Source organism: Stegostoma tigrinum, chromosome 2 (assembly GCF_030684315.1).
Source record: "Stegostoma tigrinum isolate sSteTig4 chromosome 2, sSteTig4.hap1, whole genome shotgun sequence".
Lineage (NCBI taxonomy): Eukaryota > Metazoa > Chordata > Chondrichthyes > Orectolobiformes > Stegostomatidae > Stegostoma > Stegostoma tigrinum.
The window spans coordinates 75,110,641-75,137,510 of NC_081355.1; the positions used below are offsets into that span (position 1 = coordinate 75,110,641).

The following is a 26,870-nucleotide window of genomic DNA, read 5'->3' on the forward strand; positions in this document are numbered from 1 at the left end:
TAATGCCAACAGATTTCTCGAGCACAATATAGCAAATTGTCATTATAGTTCCAAAAAGGTGAAATTCCCTGGTGTCAGTATGTAATTAGAAAGTTACCAATCATTTAATGAAATTCAAGAGGTTGCCAGTAACTATATCTACCGCTCTAAACACAAATACTTCCATTCGATTTTTGGCCATGGCTTGGGAGACCTTAGATTTCCTCATTCTCACCTCTTTCTCAAAACAGGGAGAAAACTAGAAGGGCCTGTGGGGATGCCAAGATTAAGGCATTGTTTGCACCTTCTTGTTTCCTACTGATTCACAGCCACCATTTCCAGTCTGTTGATTCAAACTGTGACTTCGCTAACTTCTACCCCGCCCTCAAATTCATTTGGTCGATCTCATACCCCTCCCTCCCCTTTCTTGACCTCTCCATTTCCATTTCTGACAACAGTTTACAGACCAATATTGACTATAAAACCCACAGATTCCCACAGCTACTTAGACTATACCTCCTCGCACCCTGTATCTTGAAAACTCCATCCCGTTTTCCCAACTCCTCCATCTCTGCTGCATCTGACATGGAGACGCTCTACTCCCAAGCATCCCGGATGTCCACCTTTCTCAAACAATGCTCTTTCTTCCCAACCCCCCAACCTGATTCCGCCACCATGGCTCCTCTATTCCCCACTCTACAGCTCTTAACCACCCCCTCCCCCAAAAATAATAAAGATAGGGTCCCCCTTCTCCTCACTTTCCATCCCACCAGCCTCTGCATCCAACGTATCATCCTCAAACACTACTGCGAAGCCCAATTAGATCCCACCACCTGGAAAAGCTTTGACTCCCCACCCTTCTCTGCCTTCTACAAAGACCGTTCCCTTCCCTACGCCTTAGTTCACACCACGCTTCCCACCAACCACTCCAACCCACCCAGTACCTTCCCCTGTAACCGTAAAAGATGCAACACCTGCCCACACACCACCTCCCTCACCTCCATCTGGAGCCCTAAGCAGTCCTTCCAGGCGAGACAGAGCTTCACCTGCATCTCTTCCAACCTAGTCTACAGCATGTGGTGCTCCCAATGTGGTTTTCTTTATGTCGGTGAGACCAAATGTGGACTAGGTGACTATTTCACTGAGCATCTTTGCTTTACCCATAACGGCCAACCTAACCTCCAGGTCACCACCCATTTCAACTCCCCGTCCCACTCCCCCTCTGACATGTTCATCCTCAGCACCCTCCAGTGTCATAGTGACTCAGAATGCGAATTAGAAGAACAGCACCTCTATCTTCTGCCTGAGCACCCCTACAGCCCAGAGGACTCAACACTGAGTTCTTCGATTTCAAATAACCTTTCCACCCATCCCCCAGCTCCCTTTCCAGCCCCACCCTCCTCCCTGAAATTCCACCTTCTGATTGTCCCTTCCAGCCACCAACCAGATACATCCCTCCCAACCAGCTCGTACCTTCTACCAGTGTCCACCTATCATCACCATTCCGCTACCCCCCTTCTTTTTATCTGCAGCTCCCCCTACCCCACACCCAGTCCTGGAGAAGGATAATACCCAAAACATTGACTGCTCCTTTCCTCTAGATGCTGCCTGGTTAGCTGTGTTCTCCCAGCTATTGGCACAGTTTTAGGAGACTGAGGCCCTACATACTGCAGTGACTGAGGTGTACCAGCCTTTGAACAATGACAGTCACATCTACTGAAGGGAACCTCTGACTTTCCAAGATTCTGATGCCAAATGAGTACTGTTGTTACAGCCCCCATTTGACAACAATAACTCAACTCAATGACTTACTGAAATCGAGCCATTCAGAAATTCCAAGGCTCTCGTTTGGAGATTGTTGTGTAACTTCTTCATATAAGCAATACCCCCACCTTGACAGACAGCCTGCTTCAGCAGTGTGTGAATAATTTGGTGCTGCTACAAAATGTCTCAGCAGGTATGCCAGTGACAATTTATTGACAAATCTGAAGCTAGATCTTCTTTTGGGCAACAAACATTCAGCATAATCAAGCCAATTGAGGTGTTACTGATTATATGTCACCAAAGGATGACCTGGCAGCTTGTTTTAAAATTCACTTGGGTCTTGGGTATTGCTGGCTGGCCAGCATTTATTGCCTGTCCCTGGTTCATAGAATCATAAATTCCCTATAGTGTGGAAGCAGGCCATTTGGTCCATTGAGTCCACACTGACTCTCCTAAGAGCATCCCACCTAGACCCGGGTTCAATTTGACCTGCAGGTGATTGCCTGTGTGGAGTTTGCACATTCTCTCCGCATCTGTGTGGGTTTCTGCCCACAGTACAAAGATATGCATGTCAAGTAGATTGGCTATGCTAAATTGCCCAAAATATCTTGGGTTGTGCAGGTTAGGTGGATTGGCCATGGGAAGTGCAGGGTTACAGGGATGAGGCAAGGGATGGGTCTGGGTGGGATGCTCTTCACAGGGCCAGCGTAGACTGGATGGACTGAATGGCCTGTTTCCCCCACTGTAGGGATTCTATGATCCGTGCTTTGTATTCAGTATGTTGGTCCAGTATAAAAGCTTGTGTTTTGTTCTGTCATTGTTGTCTGGAACTGTATCTATGCAGATGGTCATGACACGTGAACGTGGCTATTGTAAACTTTGGACTTTCAGTTATGGGATTAATTTCTTCCAGATATGTCTCTGTCTTTACTCAGTACTGATAAATATGCTTCTGGTAAGTGTCAGTAGATTAGATCTTGTATGATAGCAGATCATCACTTTTTAGATCAATCCCAATTTTGATGGAAATGGTAATCAGAAGTGATGTCTATGTCTGCTAATTTACTATCACCCTTCTTACACAACCTCACAAGGACAAAATATACCCCAGTAGATGAAAAACTTGTTTTTGGAAATCCTGATTGCTATTTTCTACCTCATCTAACCCTAACTCTATCGCACTTGGTGCTATTTCACTTAAATAAAATCAGTGATAGACTTAGCGTAGTCTTTAAGACTCTGTCCTACACTATGATAAATTCATCTGGTGAGCTAAAGTGGGACTACAGATATAGTCAAAGTATTTTAATTATTTTTCGATGCTAATCTATCATGTTAATGCCATTTAGACACTGTGTTCCCTTTTGGATTGCCTGCTGACTCCAAAGAATGTGCCTCCTGACTCTCCTCGAGAACTTTATGAGCTTTATTTTGTCTTTGCCTGCATCTGGGCCTTTGGGGGAGCAGTATACCAAGATCAGGTTGGTCCTTGCCTACTCTTGGTTGAAATCTTTTGGAGAGAAATGCTGTTTAACAGCTAATGAGCAGATTTATGTCAATTTCTCCTGGGTCAGGTAGTACCACAGGCTATAGCCTGCATTCCTTATGGACGGAGTTAGAGGAGCATTACACATCACTGCCTGCCTGTGGAAAATTGACGTAAGTCTGCAATTTGTGCTGCATGAACAAATTTCTCCCCTTTTAAAATTATTTTATAGCTTTATTGATTTAGCAGTGGCTGTAACATTTAATGTTTTATACACTTGGTGTGAGTGGCACTCACAAGGAAAGATGTGACAGCTGTGCTAAATGTAGGCATCATCAAACCTGCATTTATAACACACTTGCTGGGATTCTGTTGGGTCTAAGGGTTTCTCACCCTTCAGATGGCTAGTGGTATTATTGCTTAGATAATTCATCCTGAGGATCCTGATTTAAATCCCACTACGGTAGCTGGTGGAATTTGAATTCAATAAAAATCTGGAATTAAGAGTATAATGATGACCTCGAAACCATTGTTGATTGTCAGAAAAATCAAACTGGTTGACTAAAGCCCCTTAAGGATGGAAACTGCCATCCTTAACTGGTCTGGCCTACATGTGACTCCAGACACACAGCAACGTGGTTGATTCTTAACTGCTCTTTGGGCAATTGGGGATGGGCAACAAACACTTGCCTAGCTAGTGATGCTAATATCCTATGAATGAATGAAACAAAAAGTCTAGAACTGTCTCCAATTCACCAGTGAGTCAATGAGGAGGGAAAGCAAGAAAAAACCAATCAGTGATAGAGCTGGGAAGGTAAGTAACTGCAGTGAATGAGTCTGTGGGGTTGTTGTCAACTGGACCCATGTTTCAGGAATTGTTGATGGGAGCCAACCCATCGGGTCAGGTTCTGTCGACTGAAGCCAGCCCCCCATGGTCAGGGATTGCTTTTGGGGTCCAGCCCTGTGCTCAAGGATTGCTGCTAGGTGCTGATTCCAGGGTTCAAGTATTGTTACCAGGAACTAAGCCATGGGGAGCACTGCCATCAACCCAAGCACAGGATCTTAGGAGGGATTGTTACTTCTAAGTCTGAGGAGGATTGCCAAACCTAGATCTATAGAGTTGAAAAGCCTTGACCTTAGGGGTTGCCGGAGTTGACAAGTCCAAGTTGGTTGCGTGTGAACAGATGAAGGGGCCTCCAAGGATTTGGATGAAAGAGAAAGCTGCAGTGGGGGTGGGGTGGAAAAGAAGAGGCTGGAACGGTGCAGGATTAGCAAGGAGGACTTGGGATAGATCAGGTAGAAATTGGTTCTAATGACTGACAAATCAGTAATCAGATTGCCCCGATACCATTCCTTACGTTGATTGACAGAAGAACCAGAGACAACATGAAAGAGAAAAAAAGTCTTCATGTAGAGTGGTTTGGATTTGGAATGCACTCCCTCCCCTGTTATTGTGGTGAATCAAAATTCTAATTAATGCTTGAAAGTAAATTGGACAAATACTTGGAGAGAAACAAAAATAAGGAAAAAATAGGTTGCAGGGAGACAGGTGGTGGTCTGACTGCATTCATTTGGAAAGATCTGGTGCAAATTTGATGCATTTGAAGCTACTTATCTGTTAGCTTGTTCTTCAAAGGAAAACTGCATTGACGTCACTTATAGACTTCTAAATGAGTCTTGCACAACGATATAGGTAGTATATAGTGATATGTGGTATTATCTATCATGTAAAAGCAGGAACTGTTAAGTAGGAAATTAGTATAAAATGGTAAACATAATTGATGATTTCTTTTCCAGCTGGTAGATTATCGTGTTGAATTCAGTCATTGGTGGTTCAAAGAAATGAAAGCTGTTAAACTTCCATCCCAGGGAACTATCTTTGATTATTGCCTAGATCCTGAAACAAAAAAGTTTATTCCTTGGTCTGAAAAGATACCAACATTTGAAATGGAAGTGGATAGTCCTGTACAAGTAAGTAAACTCCTCCATGTTCAGATGTAAAGAAAGTCAAAGAGTATTGCAAATTCTAAAGGTCTTAAAATAGAAAACAATGGATTTCACAAGAGGCCCATGAGCAGCTGAAAATAGAAAAGACGGATAAACATTTCAGTTGCAAAGTGATTTGAATCGTATTTGTTGGTTTGCGTCTGTTGTTGAAGATGGACATTTCTTGAGTATATGCAGACTTCTGTGTTTTTGCTGATGTGGCTCTGGAGCCTGATTACAGACATCCACGGTATTCCGCAATGTGGACAAATGTGAACTGTCTGATCTGCTTGCGATTGCCTGTCCTTCCTTGTAGATAGTAGTTTCACAATGAATGATAGAATTATTAACATTCAAAATGTATAATGTGTAAAATGTAGAAATATGTATAAACTTTAACTTATTGCAAAACTTTACCTCCAAAGGCCTGCAGGCAATGGGCACAGGTTGAAAAATTAGTTCTTGGCTTTGTGATCAATTTGAAGGGAACCCAGTTCCTTAATGGTTGATTTAGGGGCAAAACAGTGACTGTGCTATGGATAAGAGCAGCTTCATTTCAATGTCTAGCGCCCCCCCCACCCCCACCCCCCCCACCCTCCCCCACCCCCACCCTCCCTGCCCATAAACAATCCTGATTACTACTTCAGGACACAAATTGCAAACTTTGCCTGTACTTTACTGGACCTTCTGAAATGTTTCATGTCAACAGGATTTTTAACGATATTTTTATTTCCCTCATTTTGCAATTTTATTCAACATATTAGTTAGTTACTATTCTCTTTGCCAGTACTTTGCTCCACTATTCTTTTATTATTGCTGTTTTTAACAATACATTGTACAAAGAATTGAAGGGGAAGGATTTGCGAAGAGCCAGAGTTCCAAATTTTCTTTTGCGTTCAGGTCACAATTGTCAACACTCTGGGGCCAGTGATCGCCATGGTAATGTCAGATGTATAGAACTTTAGCTAGCCCACATTTGGAATATTGTGTACAGTTCTGATCAACATACTACCAGACGGATGTGGTGATTTTGAAGAGGGCACAGAAAAGGTTCACCGGGATGTTACCTGGTTTGGAGGATATTGACTGTGAGAAGAGATTGGACAAACTTGGTTTGTTTTCACTTGAACATCAAAGGATGGGGGTGGGGGGTGCGGTGACCTAATAGAAATTTACAACATTATGAGAGGCATGTACAGTTGGAGTCTTTTGCCCCAGGGTACAAGTGTCAGTTATTGAGGGAGATGGATTTAAGGTAAAAGGTGGTAAGTTTAAAGGAGATGTGAGAGGCAGATTTTTAGTACAGATGCCTGGAATGCACTGCCAGAGCAGGCGGAGGCATATAAGATAGCAACATTTAAGCGACATCCTGACAAATATGTGAATAGGCAGGGACTGGAAGCATACAAACCACATAGAGGTAATAGGTTTTTAGTTCAGAAAGGCATCATGCGTCAGTGCAGGCTTGGTGGGCCAAAGGGCTCGTTCCTGAGCTGCACTGTTTTTTGTTCTATATCTGCAGTACATACATATATCAAGTAAATGACAGATACTACAGACATCACATGAGAGGAAAGTTAGGTTCCATTGCTATTATGCCAACAGCTGTAATACATCATTGGTAATGTTGAATGATGTCATTATCACAAGGAACTAGGACCTAAGTGAAGAAAGTTCTAATGCAGCCCTGCAGAGCTATGTCGCTACAACTAGGGTAAAATAGTTAATAAAGGTTGATTAGATTGCACTGGTATGATTTCCAGTTCTCATCTGTCAAAAGTGTCCTGAACGCAGTCTTAATATTCATGCATGGTGCAGTAGAGCGAATGCTTTACCAAGAATTCTAACAAAACTGTTAATACTGTGAAAGTCATTCTCACTGCAAAGCTCATTTGAAAAAATGCACACAACAACAATTGGAGAAATTAGTCATTACTGTCATCCCATGACAGGTGACTAGCACTAGGGAAAGCACTTAACTCTGTAAAAGCCCCTGGCATGTCCGCAAAGATTCTAATCAATTTTTACGAATGCACCATAGAAAGCATCTGATCTGGGTGCATCACAAAGTGGTATGATAATTGATCTTCCCAAGACCAGAAGAAACTACAGAGACTTGCAAACACAGCCCAGTCCATCGTGCAAACCAGCTTTCCATCCATTGATTCCATCTATATTCCCTGCTGCCCCAGTAGAGCAACTAACATAATCAAAGGCCCCTCCCACCCTGGTTATACATTCTTCCACCCTCTCCTGCCAAGAGGAAGAGAGAAAAGTTTGAGTACACGAATGAATAGATTCAAGAATGGCTTCTTCCCTGCTGTTAGCAGACTTTTGAAGAGACCGCTCAAATGTTAATTCTGATGTCTTTGTCTCTTTTCTGCAACTGTAACACCGTATCTTGCACTCTGTTCTATGCATTTTGTACGGTAAGATCTGCCCTTAGAGTGCGCAAAGCAATACTTTTCACTGTAACTCAGTACCTGTGACAACAATAAACCAGATCAGAGATAGTAAGAACTGCATATGCTGTAGAATCTGAGATAACAAGGTGTAGAGCTAGATGAACACACCAGGCCAAGCAGCTTCATAGGAGTAGGAGAGCTGACGTTTCAGGCTTACACCCTCCTTCATTTTCTGAAGAAGGGCCGAGGCCCGAAAAGTCAGCTTTCCTGCTCCGATGATGCTGCTCGGCCTGCTGTGTTCATCTAGCTCTACCCCTTGTTATCCCAACAAATTAAATCAATTCTTGGTGCTCTGGATTGTTGTTTGTATCGAAAATGAATGATTCTTTATGAATTTGTGTAGACTGCCATAGAAGGCAAAACCCAACCTGTGGCATCTGTTGATGAGAGCTTGGTGAAGCTCACAGGGATCTTGGTCTTTATCAAGCAGATGCAAATAGTGATTCTTGACAATTTACAAGAGATGAAGAATTCAAACCATTAATAATCTTTTTTGTTCCCTTCAGAACATGCTGATTTCATTGTCTTCCATTTGTAGTTGCTTCAGCACCTAAGAATTTCTGGCATCCTAAAGTGCCTTGACAGAGCCATATGCCACATGGATAATATGCCCATTCATAGCTTCAACATCATGGAGCATGGTACAAGGGTATAACAGAACTATCACAATTACTGGCTCTGTTTCTGTCTCTTAACCACAAATCTGACACCTCCAGGTCTGCCATCAACTTTGAGCCACATTGTCAAAGGATCTGGGGTCTAGAATGATCCCCAAAAAAATATAACAATCATTAACAATCTTCCACCACCTTGCTCAGTCAACATACGCCAACACTTTGTAGCATAGTTAACCAGTTAGGCGAGTTCGTATCCAACTTAGTCCACATGAATGAACTGTTACAGTAATTCCTGAAAGAAGACCAATATACAACATCATTGTGAACATAAGGCTCTTCTTTGGATAATGACCATTATTCATTTGTGATCTTTAAGTGGTATCACAGAAAATGTTACAAAGCATGCTGCATTTACAAAAGCAACTCACGATTCTAAACATGGAAATTATATGTAATCCTTTGTACTCCATTAATGTTTGTCTCTCATTATATGCTGGTCTGTCGAACGTAGACATTCTGTTAATGGTGCAGATCATATTTATGACAACCACACTCTGCTTGATACTGTAAAGTTTCAAGCCTATCTCTAGGAGGTGTGCCAAAAAAGAGCACTCAATGTCATCTTTTTAGTTATATCTGACATGGAGAACAGAAAATTGCATTAACAAATCATCTTTTGCTGCTATTGTTTAGGATTTTATATGAATATATTATGCATATATTAACAATGTAACTAAATCATTTTGAAGGTTTATTTTTCGTAGATGTTAAAACTTGGATTCTGTTAATAATAAGGTTATTTATGTTATGGCAGTTTAATTTTATTCGTGTTAATGTGGCATATGCATGGAATTGAGGAATATGTTGTTTTATTGTAAAGAAACCTCAAAGAAAATGTTGGTTTGATTTATCTAAATGATGAAGTTTGACAGCCCACAGATATAAACTTAGATTTTCAGAATCATGAGGCTGTTAGCAGTAATTATGAACGTTGTGCACTGTTAGTAATGAAGTTACGTGCCATTCAGCACAGGCTAATATTTTCATGGATTTGTGCAGGCATAATGTCAAAGAAGGGAAGTTATCAAAAGTTCACTTACTTTCTAATTAATTGGAAACTGACGGACCTTCACCAATTCACATTTTGGGGATGCGCAGAATCAATAACAGCAATTTATGAACTTTAGCACTTCACCAAAAATGAGTGAATTTCAGAAATTTTTGTCAATTTCAGAGGTGTTGGCCAATTCTAAAGATTTTGGTGCAATTACTACCACAAAATCTGGGCCATTGTGCAAATGATCTGACCTTGCAATATTGTTCAAAATTAGCCAAGACAAAGCATTCTGGATTTGCAGAAGGCCAACAGTTCTGACACCATTATAAGCTGCATCATTGGTTGCAGCATCTTCTGTAGCACAAGTGTGAAACTCCTTACAAAAGTGGCATATTCCAAGAACTTCTTATCTAATAACTCTCCACCAAAGTGCTGGTACCCCTTTGAAATATTTAACTGCATTGTGAAACTGAGTAAACGTGATCTCGGTCTGGAATCAATGAATTTCTGCATACATGTTTTTATTTACTGCCCTCACATTAATAGTGGCTCTTCGTTCATTGCAGGCAGTCCTTGTCCCTACAGCTGAGACCACCCAGCTACAATACTTTGTAGATTTGTTGCTGGAGAAAGGAAAGCCAGTTATGCTTGTGGGAAATGCAGGAGTTGGCAAAACTATCCTGGTGCAAGACAGACTTGCTAATCTATCAGATGATTATATGGTGTCCAAAGTGCCTTTCAACTACTACACCTCATCGGTGATGTTACAGCGTAAGTAATTGGTGTCTTAGGAACTGCTTTGAAATTCACACCGATACAGAGTGGAGCATCATGAGATTAAATTCACAGAGATGGTCGCACCATCAGTTGGAGGCAAAAATATGGATAGGGAATGACTGCCTGCCACACTTGTGCGAAGGAAACTGTCAGGTAGTACCAAGTGATCCCACTCATTAACTGTTTTTTTGGATATGAGTGAGGGAGATGGATCATTGGAGGAACGCATCAAGAACTAAACCCATGGTACCTTGGGTGGGTGACCAGCTGTGCAGATGCAGAGGAAGAACTCTGCAAGGGTGTACTGTTAGAGGATTCTTTTGTCACTGTAATACGCAAGCATCTTTGCAGCCGTTAATGTGAACTCCAGGATGGCCCGTTCCTTCCCTTGTGTTAGGGTCAATAATATCATGAAACCACTGCAGGATATCCTTTTGAGGGAGACCAAACAGCCAGAGGTCATAGTTCACATTGGTACTAGTGCCAAACTTGGAATTCAGGGAGCGAGATTGAAAATTAGAATGCAGGACCTCTAATGTCATAAACTCCAGATTACTCTTAGCAAAACATGCAAGTGAGTACTGAAATAGAAAGATAAGATAGATGAATGCACAGCTGGAAAGATAGTGAAGGAAGGAAGGCTTTAGATTCCTGAAACTGGCACCTGTCCACTCAGCCGTGTTATATTTGTACAGAACTGGGACTGAGCTCCTTGCATCAGAGATAATGGGAACTGCAGATGCTGGAGAATCCAAGATAAAAAAGTGTGAAGATGGATGAACACAGCAGGCCAAGCAGCATCTCAGGAGCACAGCTCTGATGAAGGGTCTAGGCCCGAAACGTCAGCTTTTGTGCTCCTGAGATGCTGCTTGGCCTGCTGTGTTCATCCAGCTTCACACTTTATTATCACTGAGCTCGTTGCAGACTATTTTGCTTTTGGGGAAAGTCAAACTGACCTAGTATTAGCGTAGGAACCAGGAGAGAATATTAGGAAGTAATACCAGGGTGTATGAAATGTTGGACAAGGAACACAGCACTAAAATAGACATTAGTCAGTTAATAGGTAGATTCAGAGTAAGGGTGAAAGTAATTAAGTTTAGGTCAGTGTTACACAGCATGTCTGTGAATGTTTAGAGAATAGTTAATAAGATTGGAGAGTTACAGGCACAGACTGTAATGTAGAGTTGTGATGTGGCAATAATGAATCCTTTCTCAGGAAGGGCAGGGCAGGTCTGAGTGTTAAATATTCCTGGTTGTGGTGAACAGAAAAGGTGCAAAAGGGTAACAAGGAGGAGGGATGATGTTTTTTGATAAAGAGAGTATTACAGAGCAGAAGAAAGAGAATGTTTCTGAGGATTCAAGAACAGAGTCAATTTGGCCACAGCTAAGGAATAAGAAAGGTTCAGTTGCATTGCTTGGAGTAATCTATAGACCACTAATTAATGGGAAGGATTTAGAGGAAGAAATCTGCAAGGAAATTACACATGTAACCAATACTGAGTGATTATAAAAGGGACTTGAATTACCCATATGTAGACTGGGAAAGTGCTGGTATAATGGTTTGCGAAGGAGAGGCATGTGTAGACTGTGTTCAGCAGAATGTCCTATAGAAGTAAGTGTCAAGCCCAACAAGAAAGGCAACACTGCAAATGATGGTTATGAAAGAAAGCTTAGTTAATATGAATGAAAACCCCAAAGCCTCAGACAAGCCTATAAATAATAAACAGGTGGTAAAAGGAAGAGTAATGTTGATTAGGGACCAAAAAGAGCATTTACATGTGGAGCCAAGAGCCATGGCTGATATATTAAATAAATAAGTGAATCACAAGGAAGATTTAAAGTTAATAAAATGTGAGGCTGGATGGTATCAATGTGGACTTCACCAGTTTCAAAATCTCCCCTTCCCCTAATGCATCCCTCAACCAGCCCAGTTCGTCTCCTCCCCCCACTGCACCACACAACCAGCCCAGCTCTTCCCCCCCCCACCCACTGCATCCCAAAACCAGTCCAACCTGTCTCTGCCTCCCTAACCGGTTCTTCCTCTCACCCATCCCTTCCTCCCACCCCAAGCCGCACCCCCCGCTACCTACTAACCTCATCCCACCTCCTTGACCTGTCCGTCTTCCCTGGACTGACCTATCCCCTCCCTACCTCCCCACCTACACTCTCTCCACCTATCTTCTTTACTCTCCATCTTCGGTCCGCCTCCCCCTCTCTCCCTATTTATTCCAGTTCCCTCCCCCCATCCCCCTCTCTGATGAAGGGTCTAGGCCCGAAACGTCAGCTTTTGTGCTCCTGAGATGCTGCTTGGCCTGCTGTGTTCATCCAGCCTCACATTTTATTATCTTGGAATCTCCAGCATCTGCAGTTCCCATTATCTCTGAAGATTTAAAGTTGACAAGTTTGTGGTATTGGATAAGCTGTTGATACTTGTGGTTAGTGAGTCTCTAAGATTGGGTAAGATGCATTGAAAGATATTGAAAGAAATGAGAGTGGAAGTTCCAGAGGCATTGGCGGTAATTTTTCAATCTTCCCCAGACTCAGAGATCATGTTGGAGGACTAGAGAATTGCAAAAATTGCACCCTTGTCCAAAAAAATAGCCATTACAGACTAATCATTTTAACTTCAATGCTGAGGAGACTTCAGAAAGAATTACTTCTAATAAAATAGTTGAATGGAAAAATATGTGTTAAGCTGGAAGAATCAGAATGGATTTTCTTTTTTATGGGAAAACTGTGCCTAACTAACTTGCTGGGTTTTTTGAAGGTATGCATGGACTTCAAAACATAACACGCTTGTGAGGAAGGTTATAAGTCATGGAGTAAAAATGTCAATAGAAACTGATTGCAAAATTGGCTGAGGGATAGAAAACTGATTTATGGTTTATGAGTATTTTTGAGACTGGAAGGAGGTTGTAGTGATGTTTGCAAGGGTCAGTATTGGAACCCTTGCTTTTCCTTTTGGATTTGGTGTGCAAGGGACAATGTTAAAGTTTGTGCATGACACAAAACTGGGGAGAATTCTGAACTGTGAGGAAGACAGTGTAAAATTTCAGAAAGACATTGACAAAGTTGTGGATTGGGTGGATTGGTGGTAGGTGAAAGATGATTGAGATTTTTGGACATCAGCCACCTCAGGGTATCATTGGAGAATTTCTGAGGGTAGTGTCCTAGATCCAACCATCTTTATCTGCTTCATCAAAGACTTACTCCCTTCATGAGGTCAGAGTTGGGATGTCTGCTGATAAGTGCACAATGTTAAGCATCATTCACACCTCCTGAAATACTGAAGTAATCTGTGTCCAAATGCACTAAGGTATGGATAATATTCAGGTTTGAGCAGACAAGTGGCAAGTGGCATTAGTGTCACAGAAGTGCCAGGCAAAGAGCATCTCTCACAACAGAGAATCTAACTATCTAACTGGTACTATGCCCACAAGATCAAATGAAAGGCTAGCAATCCTGCAGTGAGTAACTCACCAACCGCCTCCTCAAAGTCTGTCTACCACTCACAGAGAACGAATTAGGACCATGATCGAATCCTCTTTACTTGTGTGCATGAGTGCAGCTCCGACAACATTGAAGAAACCTCACACAAACCAGGACAAAACAGTCCACCCTCAATGCTCTTGAGCAGTAGAGCGTATCAGCCACAAGATATATTGCAGAAATTCACTGAAGCTCCTTTCGAGAGCATCTTCCTAATCCATGACCAAGATCTTAAAGGAGAAGGACAGCAGCTACAGGTGATGGTATTCCTGTGTAATTTCCTCTTCAAGCCACTCAGCGTCCACACTTGGAAATATATCACCATTCTTTTAATGTCACCAGGTCAAAATCCCGGAGTGTCCTTTCCAACGTGATTGTGGGTGTCCTACACCAGATGAACTGCAACAGTTCACAATGCAGCTCATCCTAAGGGCAATTATGGATGGGCAGTAAAATCAGCAAAGTCCGTATCCCTGAATGAATTTTTTAAAAATGACGTTCCGTCCAGAGAAGTTTGAGGTGAGAGATGTTGGTGCAGAGAATGCCAGTGTAAAATAAAGTATCCTACTGTACAGAATATGCAGGAGCAAAGAGACCTGAACATATGCATGCACAAGTCATGAAATGTGGCAGCACAGGTAGAGAGCACTGTTTAAAAAGAATGTACATGATTCCTGGCTTCATTAACAAGATTGTATACAGTTATGGCACCACAGCTGTGGAAGAAGATTAATACCTTGGAGAAAGGGCAGAAAATGTTTGGAAGAATATTTCCAGCAATGAGAAACTTTAGTTATTGGGACAGATTGGACAAGTTTGGACGATTTTCCTCAGAGAGATAGAAGGCTGAGAGGAGATTTCCAAGAAGTTTTCAAAATCATGAAAGTTGTGAATAGTTAAATAGGGAGAAACCATTCCTGCTTGTAAAAGGTTCAAGTCTGAAATGGCTTAGTAAGCCACTCAGCCCCCAAGGGCAGCTAGGGATGGGTAACAAATGCATGGTAGACAGCAATACCCATGTCCCATGAGGGAATTCCAAAAATAAACAGAGGGCCCAGTTTTAAAGTCTTTTACAAAAGAAGTAAATGTTAGATGGGAAAACAAAACTTCTCACACATAGAGAAGTCCAGGTTTGGAATGTACTGTCTGTTAGAATGGTGCAGGCAGGTTCTATTGAGGCATTGGATAACAATTTAAACAAGAAGACGTAGGGTTGGGGGGAAAGGCGGGCAGTTGAAAACTAGGCAAAATGCTCAGACAGCTGGACATACCGGGCTGAATTACCTCCTTCATTACCATAGTGATTCTGTGAGCTCCATTCAGAATGCATTAAAAATTGCTGTTAATGTGAGTTTAGATGGGGTTGAATTCAAAAACATTATGGATCTTAGCTACATGAGGGAATTCCTGTGCAGCGTAGGAGTGATGAAACCTCTGCCCAACACTTGCTCCCGCTGGCGTCTTGTCAGCACAGCTTGCTACATGTCCAGCCTTGGGGGAAATGCCCACCCCTGTAGATTGACAATTGGCATGCCCTTCTAGGCTTTTGGAATTGAGAGATGTCCTAAGTGCATCCCAAGATTTATAAAATTGTGAAGAGTTTTAGATAAGGTGAGTGAAAGATATCTTTTCCCTAGGGTAGGGGATTTCAAAACAAGGGGGCATATTTTTAAAGTGTTGGGAGAAAGATTTAAAAAAGCCATGAGTAGCAATATTTTTGTTACGTAGAGAGTGGTTTATGTGCAGCATAAACGTCTGGAAGAAGTGGTTGATGTGAGTACAGTTAAAATGTTTAAAAGACATTTGGATAAATACGTGGTACGAGAGGTTTGGAGGGATATGGGCCAAGCGTTGGTAGGTGGAACAATTTTGGTTTGGGATTATGGTCAGCATGGACTGTTTGGACCAAAGGAAATGTTTCTGTGCTGTATGACTGTATGATTTCATCAGAAACTTGGCCCACCAACTCTGTGAAATTTGGGTAGGTCTGTCATGGAACGAACCCATCCCTACCACAACCCTAAATATTTCTGACCCAAAACCTATCTTGTATGTAATTGATTACTTGGCTCTCGGCCAACTGTAAAACATTTAGTTATAATTAGATAATATGTTTGATGGAAAGTCCTGCTGGACTGCAGATAGGATCATGTTATTTCCGGTGTCACTTTCTGGTGCATGACTTGCATTGATAAGAACTCAAATTCATAAGTTTTTTTCTGTAAAGTATATTTATTGACTTCTGTTTTCAATGGTTTCATGTATTTGTTTTTGAAAATACAAATTAGGTGTTCTTGAGAAGTCTCTTGAGAAAAAGGCTGGTCGTAATTATGGACCCCCTGGAAATAAAAAGCTAATTTATTTCATTGATGACATGAATATGCCAGAAGTAGATACGTATGGGACAGTTCAGCCTCATACACTTATCCGTCAGAGCATTGACTACAGACACTGGTAAGTGTAATATTACAGCTAGGCCATGTAAACCAAATATGTAAGCCAAAGGTGAGATATTTGTTATGTGTTGGTTGTCTCAAACATTAGTTTATAAATCAGAGGAAAAAGAAATGGTTTTTGTATAGAACTTTATCATTTTATGAAGTCACAAAAAATTTGCAATTGTGTAACATCTGTCATGTCTCTGACTGCATGACCATGTTTTGTGGTTTTAAGCAGTCTCTGTTGTGTAGGTAAATTCTCCAGTTAATTTTATATAGCATGCTTCCAGAAATAGTGGCAAGATGATTGAACATTATTTGCTCTGATGTGTTAAGGAAGAATCAGACATTGGGAGATCTTGAAAGATGCCATGAGATCTTAAACAAAAAAATGAAAGAACTGCGGATGCTGTAAAGCAGGAACAAAAACAAACTGAAGGCTAAACTCAAACCCTACTCCAAGACAATCTTAACTGATAGCTTTCTGCAGTAATGAAGGAATCAGTTCATCAGGGGTGCCACCTTTTTAATGGTAAGTGGAAGTCTATCGACTGAATCAAATGAACTTAAAAGATCTTATGGCACAAAAACAAAGTTGCTGGAAAAGCTCAGCAGGTTTGGCAGCGTCTGTGAAGGAAAAAAAACAGAGTTAACGTTTCGGATCCGGTGACCCTTACTCAGAACTTCCTCCTTCTGAGGAAGGATCATTGGACCCGAAACGTTAACTCTGTTTTTTCCTTCACATATGCTGCCAGACCTGCTGAGCTTTTCCAGCAACTTTGTTTTTGTGCCATAAGATCTTTTAAGTTCATTTGATTTAGTAGATAGACTTCCACTTAACATTGAAAAGGTAGCACCCCTGATGAACTGATTCCTTCATTACTGCATAAAACTATCAGCTAAGATTGTCTTGGAGTAGGGTTTGAGTTTAGCCTTCAGTTTTAGAGGGGAGTGTGCTGAATAAATGAATAGCATGGTTATGCTAATCCAGTTGACACTGAATTCAAATCTGTGAATCTCCAAATTTAAAAAGTTTTGTTGTCACAGATAAAGTGTCAGTGGAACCTTTTTCCCCAATTTCTGGAAATGTGGATCATCCAAATGCCTATTGTTAATTCTTTATATCCACTGATTAATACCATACTGAACCATTTGAAACCGTTTTACTATTTCCTCCATTCTTGAGAATTGCAAACTATTTGCAGAACAATTCACTTGAGCCACTGACGCACCCTCAGTCTGTTTTTCCTCTCTCTCCTCCTGTGACTGAATAGCTTCCTAAGCCCACAGATGGGTAGAGACAGCCTGCTCACTGGAGGAGCCTGTTGGCCTTGGAGCTTTGGTGGGGTGAGCTTGGGAATTTTTTTTGTCTGGATGGCTGACTGACCTCTTGCCAAAAACAAGTAGACTCCCCTCAGCCTAAGTATCGAAGGGTTGGAGGAGAACAGGTAGTGTGGATGTGGAGAACATGACCATCTCTGCAGTATCCCGAGGGGAAAGTGCAGAGGGCCCAATGTGTATCGTTTCTCCTCCAGCGGAGGGCCTCCTGGCACTGCCTTTTGCTTATGAGGAGGGGACACTGGGGCTGGAATCAAGGATCCCCTCCCCACTGTCACTGTGCCTCAACTCTTGAGGACCAATGGCTGAGACAATGGAGTGTGAGTCTGAGCATGTCTCCAGTGTATCCCTCCCCCCCCAACCTCATAAGGAACTGGATCTGTCTCTCCATGGCAGACTCCAAGCTGTCTGTGGAGACAGAAAATCATATAATTCACTGCATGCTACAGCTTTTGGACATTTAGGGCCATTGTGTCCCATAGTCCTGCTGCAACTCCTATTTCTCCTTGTGCATGTCGACAAAGCCCCTCATTGCCAAGACCACAAAGTCCTCCCCTATTGGGAACAGAACAAATGCCTGGTGTCCAGCAGGCATCTGTCAGTGACCAGGGGCATTCATCCTTCACCCCAGCTATAGAGGTGTCCCCGTGTGGTGCTTACCAGCCTCCAATCAAACTTTCTCCGTTGACAGCACATGGATGAATTTGCATCCTGGCTGGAGCAATCTCAGTTTTCTTGTGCGAGGCAAGGATGCTGATCTTAGCAGGGGTGGAGGATACAATTAGCAGGTGCCCCCACCTGTCTGGCCTCTCTCCACCCTGTTATGGGATGACTTCGTCTGCATTGACAGAAAGGAGCTGAATGAGTGAGATGCAAGTAGCTGGTACAGATGTTGAGACTGATGCATGACGGGGGAAGGATCATGGTGTTTTGAGGGAGTGAGGAGGCAGACTGAGGGCATGGAGGATTAGCCCTGGTGGATGTTGAGTGCAGCGGCAGAAATAGAGTGTAGGGTAGCTGAGAGGAGAGTGTGGCACTTACTCTGGTGGAGCAGAGAAGGTCATTGATCTTTTTTCTGCACCACAGGCCAGTCCTCCAGCCCTCAAGGTAGCACTGACCAGGAGTGCCATCTCCAACCAGGCTGGTATCATCTGCTGGTTCTCTGGGTGGCCAACTCCTCTCCTCTGGAACTACACCATTCCATTAGAGAAAAATAGTGCCAAATGCTCCATCGCAGCCATCTCTTCTCATAGTGTCACAAACCAAGTGGTGCAGCTGCCAGATGCTAGTGGTCCTCCAGATTTGTAACAAGGTTGATGAGTTAATGGCACAAATCATCGCGAATGAATATCGTTTAGTCGCCATTACAGAGACATGGTTACAGGAAGGTCACACCTGGGGAGTTAAGTGTCCAGGGGTGCCAGACTATTCGGAAGGACAGACAGGAAGGTAAGGGAGGTAATGTAGCTCTGATATTGAAGGACAACATCAGGATGGTTCTGAGAGATGAAATAGATTCTGTGGAGAATGAGGTTGAATCCATTTGGGTGGAAATTAGAAGTTCTAAGAGGAAAAGGTCACTGATAGGTGTAGTATATAGGCCACCAAATAATAACATCACATTGGGACGGGCAATAAACAAAGAAATAACTAATGCCTGTAAAAATGGTACGGCAATTATCATGGGGGATTTTAATCTACATGTAGATTGGTTGAACCAGTTCGGTCAGGGAAGCCTTGAGGATGAATTTGTTAAGTGCATCCATGATAGTTTTCTGGAACACTATGTAATGGAACCGATGAGGGAGCAAGCTATCCTAGATCTGGCCCTGTGTAATGAGACAGGAGTAATTAATGACCTCATAGTTAGGGATCCTCTTGGAAGGAGTGATCACAGTATGGCTGAATTTAGAATACAGATGGAGAGTGTGAAGATACAATTCAATACCAGGGTCCCATGCTTGAACAAGGGGGACTACAATAGAATGAGGGAGGACTTGGCTAAAGCAGACTGGAAACAAAGATTTTATGGTGGGACAGTTGACGAGCAGTGGAGGACTTTCAAAGCAATTTTTCAAAGTGGTCAGCAGAAGTATATTCCAATGAAAAGGAAGAACTGTAAGAAAAGGGGTAATCTGCCATGGATGTCTAAGGAAATAAGGGAGTCTATCAAATTGAAAGAGAAGGCATACAATGTGGCCAAAAACAGCATGAAACTAGAAGAGTGGGAAAACTTTAAAGGTCAACAGAAAGTCACAAAAAAACTATAAAGAAAAGCAATGTAGAACATGAGAAAAAACTAGCACAGAATATAAAGACAGATAGCAAAAGTTTCTGTAAATACATAAAACGAAAAAGAGTGGCTAAAGTAAACGTTGGCCCTTTAGAGGATGAAAAGGGGAATTTAGTTATGGGAATGATGAAATGGCCGAGGTATTGAGCAGATATTTTGTATCAGTCTTCACAGTGGAGGACACTAATAACATGCCAGTAATTGACAAAGAGGCGAAGGTAGGTGAGGACCTGGAAACAATCATTATTACAGAAGAGGTGGTGTTGGGCAAGCTAATGGAGATGAGGATTGATAAGCCTCCTGGCCTTGATGGAATGCATCCCAGGGTACTAAAAGAGATGGCGGGAGAAATAGCAGGTGCACTGGCAGACCTTTGCCCACTCACTCAAAGTATCTATGTTCCTCTGCAAGGTTTCACATTCCTCTGCACACTTTGCTCTGCCACTCATCTTCGTGTCATCTGCAAACTTTGACACCCTACACGTGGTCCCCAACTCGCTGGACTCTGGGTCAGTCCCAGCAGACTGGAAAACAGCAAATGTGATGCCACTGTTTAAAAAGGGAGGTAGACAAAAGATGGGGAATTATAGACCGGTTAGCTTAACCTCTGTAGTGGAGAAGATGCTTCTGTCAATTATCAAGGAAGAAATAGCAAGGCGTTTCGATAGAAATTGTCCCGTTGAGCAGACACAGCATGGGTTCATGAAGGACGGGTCATGCTTGACAAATCTTTTGGAATTCTGTGAAGACATTACGAGCAAGGTGGACAATGGGGACCCAGTGGATGTGGTGTACTTAGATTTTCAAAAGGCCTTTGACAAGGTGCTGCACAAGAGGCTGCTGCATAAGATAAGGATGCATGGCATTGGGGGTAAAGTATTAGCATGGATAGAGGATTGGTTGACTAACAGGAAGCAAAGTGTGGAGATAAATGAGTGCTATTCTAGCTGGCAATCAGTGACTAGTGGTGTGCCTCAGGGATCGGTGTTCGGACCGCAATTATTTACAATTTATGTAGATGATTTAGAGTTGGGGACCACGTGTAGGGTGTCAAAGTTTGCAGATGACACGAAGATGAGTGGCAGAGCAAAGTGTGCAGAGGAATGTGAAACCTTGCAGAGGAACATAGATACTTTGAGTGAGTGGGCAAAGGTCTGGCAGGTGGAATACAATGTAAATAAATGTGAAGTCATACATTTTGGTAGGAGTATTAGTAGAAGGGATTATTACTCGAATGGTAAAACGTTGCAGCATGCTGCTATGCACAGGGACCTGGGTGCCCTTGTGCATTAATCACAGAAGGTTGGTCTGCAGGTACGACAAGTAATTAGGAAGGCAAATGGAATTTTGTCCTTCATTGCTAAAGGGATTGAGTTTAAAAGCAGAGAGGTTATGTGGCAGCTGTACAAGGTGCTGGTGAGGCCACAGCTGGAGTACTGTCTGCAGTTTTGGTCTCCTGACTTGCGGAAGGATGTACTGGCACTGGAGGCGGTGCAGAAGAGGTTCACTAGGTTGATTCGGAGTCGAGGGGGTTGGCTTATGAGGAAAGACTGAGTAGACTGGGATTATATTCCTTGCAATTCAGAAAATTGAGGGGGGATCTTATAGAAACATATAAAATTATGAAGGGAATAGATAAGATAGAAGTAGAGAGGATGTTCCCACTGGCAGGTGAAGCTAGGACAAGTGGGCATAGCCTCAAGATTAGAGGGAGGAGATTTGGGACTGAATTGAGAAGGAATTTCTTCACTCAGGGTTGTTAATCTATGGAATACCTAGCCCAGTGAAGTAGTTGACGCTACTTCAGTCAACGTTTTTAAAGCTAAGGTAGATATTTTTTGAGCAATAAAGGAATCAAGGGATACGGTGAGAACACAGGTAAGTGGAACTGAGTCCATGAAAAGATCAGCCGTGATCTTATTGAATGGTGGAGCAGGCTCAAAGGGCAGAACGGCCTACTCCTGCTCCTGGTTCTTATGTTCTTATGTTCCAGATGAACAATGGGTTTTCAAAAATGGCATGATGCAAGAGATGCTGGTATTTCAACAATTGAGTCACTGAGTGACAAGTTCATCCAGGACCATAGTAAAATGGAGTAGACATCAGTCAGAATACAGACCATAGAAACAGGAATGGCATTAATGTGGCAAGTTTGTTAAGATATTCCATGATAAGATGCCCTCTACCAAACAGGACACAACTTGCACTTACCAAAAAATAAGTACGTTTCAGCCCTACATCGCTGAATTCTGGCATCTTGTCACAGTAAATGTTTAAGAGCATTTATTTAAGTAAAGTGAAACTCATGTAAAAGTCCCAAATTAGCAAGAGTGGAAATTAGAATAGAAGATTAAGTAAAACAGACCATGATCAAATTTATGTTTTGAGCGATTGAGAAATGAGTGTTCTGATAGTGAATGAGTAGGAATAAAAGAATATATTATATGCTATGATTTCAATACAAGGGAATGCAGACAGGATTAAAGAGAAAGTAAAATAACGTGTTTAGTGATTAGAAGGAAAACAAGAGGAAAGTTCAAAGTCGCAATGACTGTTGAAACATTGTTAAAATTGTTAAAGACAAAAATAATAGTTAAGTTGGGTTAATGCTTGGTGGATAGAGTAATCATCTTTTAAGATGTAAGATTTGTCTGATTTTCAGGTGTGTGGGTGTGTGTGGGGGGGGGGTGTGGGTTTGTGGTTGGGGGGAGCAGGTTGGTGGTGGGATGGTGTTGGGGGCTGTTAGGGTGTTCCTAGGTATGTATCTGCAATTTGTGTTATGGTTTACTTTGGTATATTTAACCATTCTGAAGTTTGTTTTATTTAGTTACTTGGTTTTTTCGAAGATTTCGGTGACACTAGTAGTAAGTTGCACTGGTTCTCTCACATAAAAGAACTGCCTTCTTAATTTGATTTTACATGTTTGTTTGTTATAATCATTTGAAACTAAGAGATACAACAAACGATTACATTTTCCAAGTTTAAGAAGTTCCTCACTTTTCAGAAGGCTCATTTTGTTAACGGATTGAACATTTAAAGCACTGTTCAGTTCAGCATGTAAACAACAGAAAACTATATTTTGTTTATTCCTTGTCGGGAGGTGGGGAGGTTCTTTCACGTCTCCTAATTAGAAAGAAAGAAAGAAGAAAACGCATTTGTAAGTCATGTCTGAATGCAAGTCATAATTGTTGAATTACCTTGGCAATATAATTATAGTGGTGTTCGCACCTCAGATCTTTGCAGTTATTCATGTGCCTAAGAATGGACTGTGGACACTTGCATATAAATGAGAATTTAGGTATAGAAAATTGATGACTATTCCAGAAAACAGCAGAAAAGTATAAGAAAAAAAACATAAATGAGCAGATATTGCGTTGAAGATGTCTTGTAATATGGATTAATTGTGTATGGTGGAAACAGTACATCGCTAGTACTGAGGTTGAGTATTTTAGTCTTCAATCACAGCTGCATTTTTAAAATTAAAGAGCCCATTGTAACACCCCATAATTACTTAGCAAACCCCAGACAGTGTGTTCAGAATGTGATTTTATTTCCCTATTTTCTAACACTACTGTATGGTAACTTCTATGTGGTTCAACTGTCATGAAATGGTAAATGTGAGGGGTGGTGAATTCAGAGTATGTTGATAACACATTTTCATTACGGAGAAAGCATTTATGTAAGGTGCACAATGGGATACTGATTAGTTGCCACTCATTTTGCATCACTCCCCAAGATCAATTTAACCTAAGAATATTCCAGTTACTGTTTTTTTTCCCTTTTTTATTCATATTTTTAACAACTTGGATATATTTGTTCGAGGTCTTGACTCTGTTCTGAATTCTTCATATTGATAAATGATCAGGTATGATCGTCAGAAGTTAACACTGAAGGAAATTCACAACTGTCAGTTTATCAGCTGCATGAATCCAACTGCAGGAAGCTTCACCATTAATCCTCGACTTCAGGTAAAATGATCTACAAACTAGGTATTAAAGGGTGACAGAAAAGACATATAATTCTGTTCAAGTGCATATTATAGTCCTTCAGTTTGGAATTAGAAATAAAAATCCGGGATTATTGGTTCTTATTCTCCAGTCCAAGGTTCTGCCAACAACTAATTATCTAAACTGGTAAATAAATAATTTTTGAAGTAGTAGGAACTGCAGATGCTGGAGAATCTGAGATAACATGGTGTAGAGCTGGACGAACACAGCAGGCCAGGCACCATCAGAGGAGCAGGAAGGTTGACGTTTCGGGCCTAGACCCTTCTTCAGAAATGGGGGAGGGGATGGGACTTCTGAAATAAATAGGGAGGGGGGTGAAGGCAGATAGAAGATGGATAGAGGAGAAGATAGGTGGAGAGGGGACCAACAGGTCAAAGAGGCGGGGATGGAGCCAGTAAAGATGAGTGTGGGGGGGAGTTAGGGAAGAGATAGATCAGTCCAGGGAGGACGGACAGGTCAAGGGGATGGGATAAGATTAGTAGGTAGGAGACAGGGGTGTGGCTTGAGGTGGAAGGAGGGGATAGGTGGGAGGAAGGACAGGTTAGGGAGGCGGGAACAAGCTGGGCTGGTTTTGAGATGAGATGGGGGAGGGGAGATTTTGAAGCTTGTGAAGTCCACATTGATACCATTGGGCTGCAGGGTTCTTAAGCGGAATATGATGTGTTGCTCCTGCAATCTTCGGGTGGGATCATTGTGGCACTGCAGGAGGCCCAGGATGGACGTGTCATCTGAGGAATCGGAGGGGCGGGGGTGTTGAAATGGTTCGCAACTGGGAGATGCAGTTGTTTCGTGTGAACCGAGCCTTCCTGCTCCTCTGATGCTGCTTGGCCTGCTGTGTTCATCCAGCTCTACGCCTTGTTGTCTCATAATAAATAATTTTAATTGGGTTTGTTTGAATCACCTTTAGTATATTTTGTGTAGGACGTTTGTCTGGAAAGGCCTAGCCAACTTGAATTGCTTTTTCAGTGAAACAACTATTTGAATATTAAATTTGTACGATTCCGTGTTTTTTCTTTGTCCATCACAAGATGAGTCAAACCTGCAGATTTCTTTGTCAGTCTTGCAATTGATTCCATAAAATTTCTCAAAGCCAAAATTGTAAAGAAGCAAAATTCATGATGCAATTAAAAAAAATGTGCTATTAAGCATATTACAGCCAAGGACATAAATGATTTCAACTATGTTATCAATCAAATGCTGTGACTTATACAACAGCCATTGAGGAGTTTTGTTTCAAAACCTATTTGATAGCTTGATTTCTCTGTAATTCAACTCGTAAGTGTGGTAAATAAACTTTCTAAGGCATTAAACAAATAGAGAAAAAAGCTTATAACATTACATTTAAACTTACTTTGTGAAATAACTTTACAGCAATTTAAGTATATATTTGCACCACAATTTTATATCCATCAAAGTTGATAGTTGAATAATTGTGAAAGAGACTAATAGATCATTTCACAGTGTGCACTCACATCAGGCAAAGACCTTGGACTTGCAAATTTATAAGTTACTTGTGTACTATTGCTTATTTGAAGTGATGTATTGTTAGCTTTCTGAAGTCTGGAGATGGATTTTTACAAGACAAAAATATAGTAGGTTTCATCCAGTCTGAGATCAACTCTTTGGAAATGTTTTCACTGTTTAGCCTGACATAGCCTGGGGGAGGTTTCCAAATCATCCCATTCTCAGTGGCCCCCAAACATGAAACTCACATTTCAAGTACCTGCCATAGAAGACTACTGGGGAGGAAAAAGAAGTGGAAAGCTATCCATGATCCAGCCCCTGAAGATATTGAAGGAGCTTTGGAGCACTGTTGTTAAAGTGTCTGACCTAGTCTCACTACCATCTCCTATCTTAGGGTATGCAGCCTGAATGACCAGATGAGTCCCAATGTCCCTTGCCATTCTAGATGTCTACAGATCTCAGGCTAGAATGACAGCAACTCTATAAGGAGTTTCTTCTCCAGTCCATGCTTCATCTTATTAGTAACAGGTTCCATCCCAACCCCGGTTCATCAGCTACCTACTGCTGGAACCAAGACTCAATGCACCCAACTTTGTGTGAAAGTGCACACAAGGCCCATGGATATTGGAATCCCAGAATCCCTAGCACTGTTGTTATTTGAGTTTTCGAATTCTTTTCCAAGCTCTTGACAAAATTAAAACTGATGTGATGTCTCTGTTATGATAGTCAGTTCTTGTGTGATGAAACCTTTAGTGCAAGGTGTGCTTTATTTGATTTACTACCAAATTGACTTTTTGTTTTCATTTCTCCCCCTTTCTAGAGACATTTTACAGTGTTTGCGGTGAATTCTCCTTCAGTCGATTCAATGGAAATGATCTTCAGCAAAATTCTAAGTTTCCATTTTCAGCATCTAAATTTTGCAGCATCGGTAATAAAGACCACTCCAGTTGTTGTCCAAGCAGCTGTCTGGCTTCAACAAAAAATTGCTCACATGTTCTTGCCAACAGCCATTAAATTCCACTACATTTTTAACCTTCGCGACCTCTCTAATATTTTTCAGGTGTGTAAAGTTACACATTGCACATCACCAACTTATTTTATCTGATTTCTATTTAGAGAGGAGCAGTCAATGGTGCCTTCAAAAGTTTTAGCACTCAGCCAGATTCTTCGAGATTCAGTTTTTGTTGGAAGCCTGCCATGGAAGATTTGCAGATCCTCAACCTCGAAAAGCCCTGTCTGTTCTGTTCATTTCTTTTCAAATAATATACAAAGTTGTACCAGGAATTTACTTCCATTTGGCAATGCCTGCCTTGTCTCTCTGCATATTAATGGAATTAATCTTTTATTCTGAGTCAATGTGTCAAGGTTCACAAATTTTTACTTGATTTCAGTATGTTCCTGTTTGAATTTCAGCCCCATGGCAACCAGATCTCACAGGCCTGTCTTCAAGCTGGGATGAATAAAGAATTTCCAATTCTACATTCAACTAAAGCGGACATATTAAAATCTAGAGACAAAAATAGAAATTGCTGGAAAAATTCAGCAGGTCTGGCAGCATCTGTGGAAAGAAAACAGAGTTAACCCTTCTGGTCAAGTGACCCTTCCTCAGTTCTCTATTCCTCAATTTCTACTTTTGTCTGAATCACAGCATTCACAGTTCTTTTGGTTTTAATGTTAAAACCTGGAGAGTCCAGCATTTGTGACGCAGTT

General features: G+C 41.6%; 1 protein-coding gene across 4 annotated transcripts in view; it reads left to right on the forward strand.

Annotated features, from left to right (window-relative positions):
* Positions 1-26,870, forward strand: part of LOC125461085 (dynein axonemal heavy chain 11-like) — a 466,228-nt gene that overhangs the window by 220,643 nt on the left and 218,715 nt on the right. For 3 of the 4 annotated variants that reach the window (XM_059654665.1, XM_059654655.1, XM_059654658.1), the window contains 6 exons: positions 3,093-3,224; positions 5,027-5,200; positions 9,921-10,125; positions 15,909-16,074; positions 23,555-23,657; positions 25,981-26,220. In XM_059654665.1, coding sequence (XP_059510648.1) covers positions 3,093-3,224; positions 5,027-5,200; positions 9,921-10,125; positions 15,909-16,074; positions 23,555-23,657; positions 25,981-26,220 — 1,020 coding nt within the window. Of the gene's footprint in view, positions 1-3,092; positions 3,225-3,317; positions 3,403-5,026; positions 5,201-9,920; positions 10,126-15,908; positions 16,075-23,554; positions 23,658-25,980; positions 26,221-26,870 lie in introns of those variants that run through there. The other variant, XM_059654661.1, reaches the window with a different exon arrangement.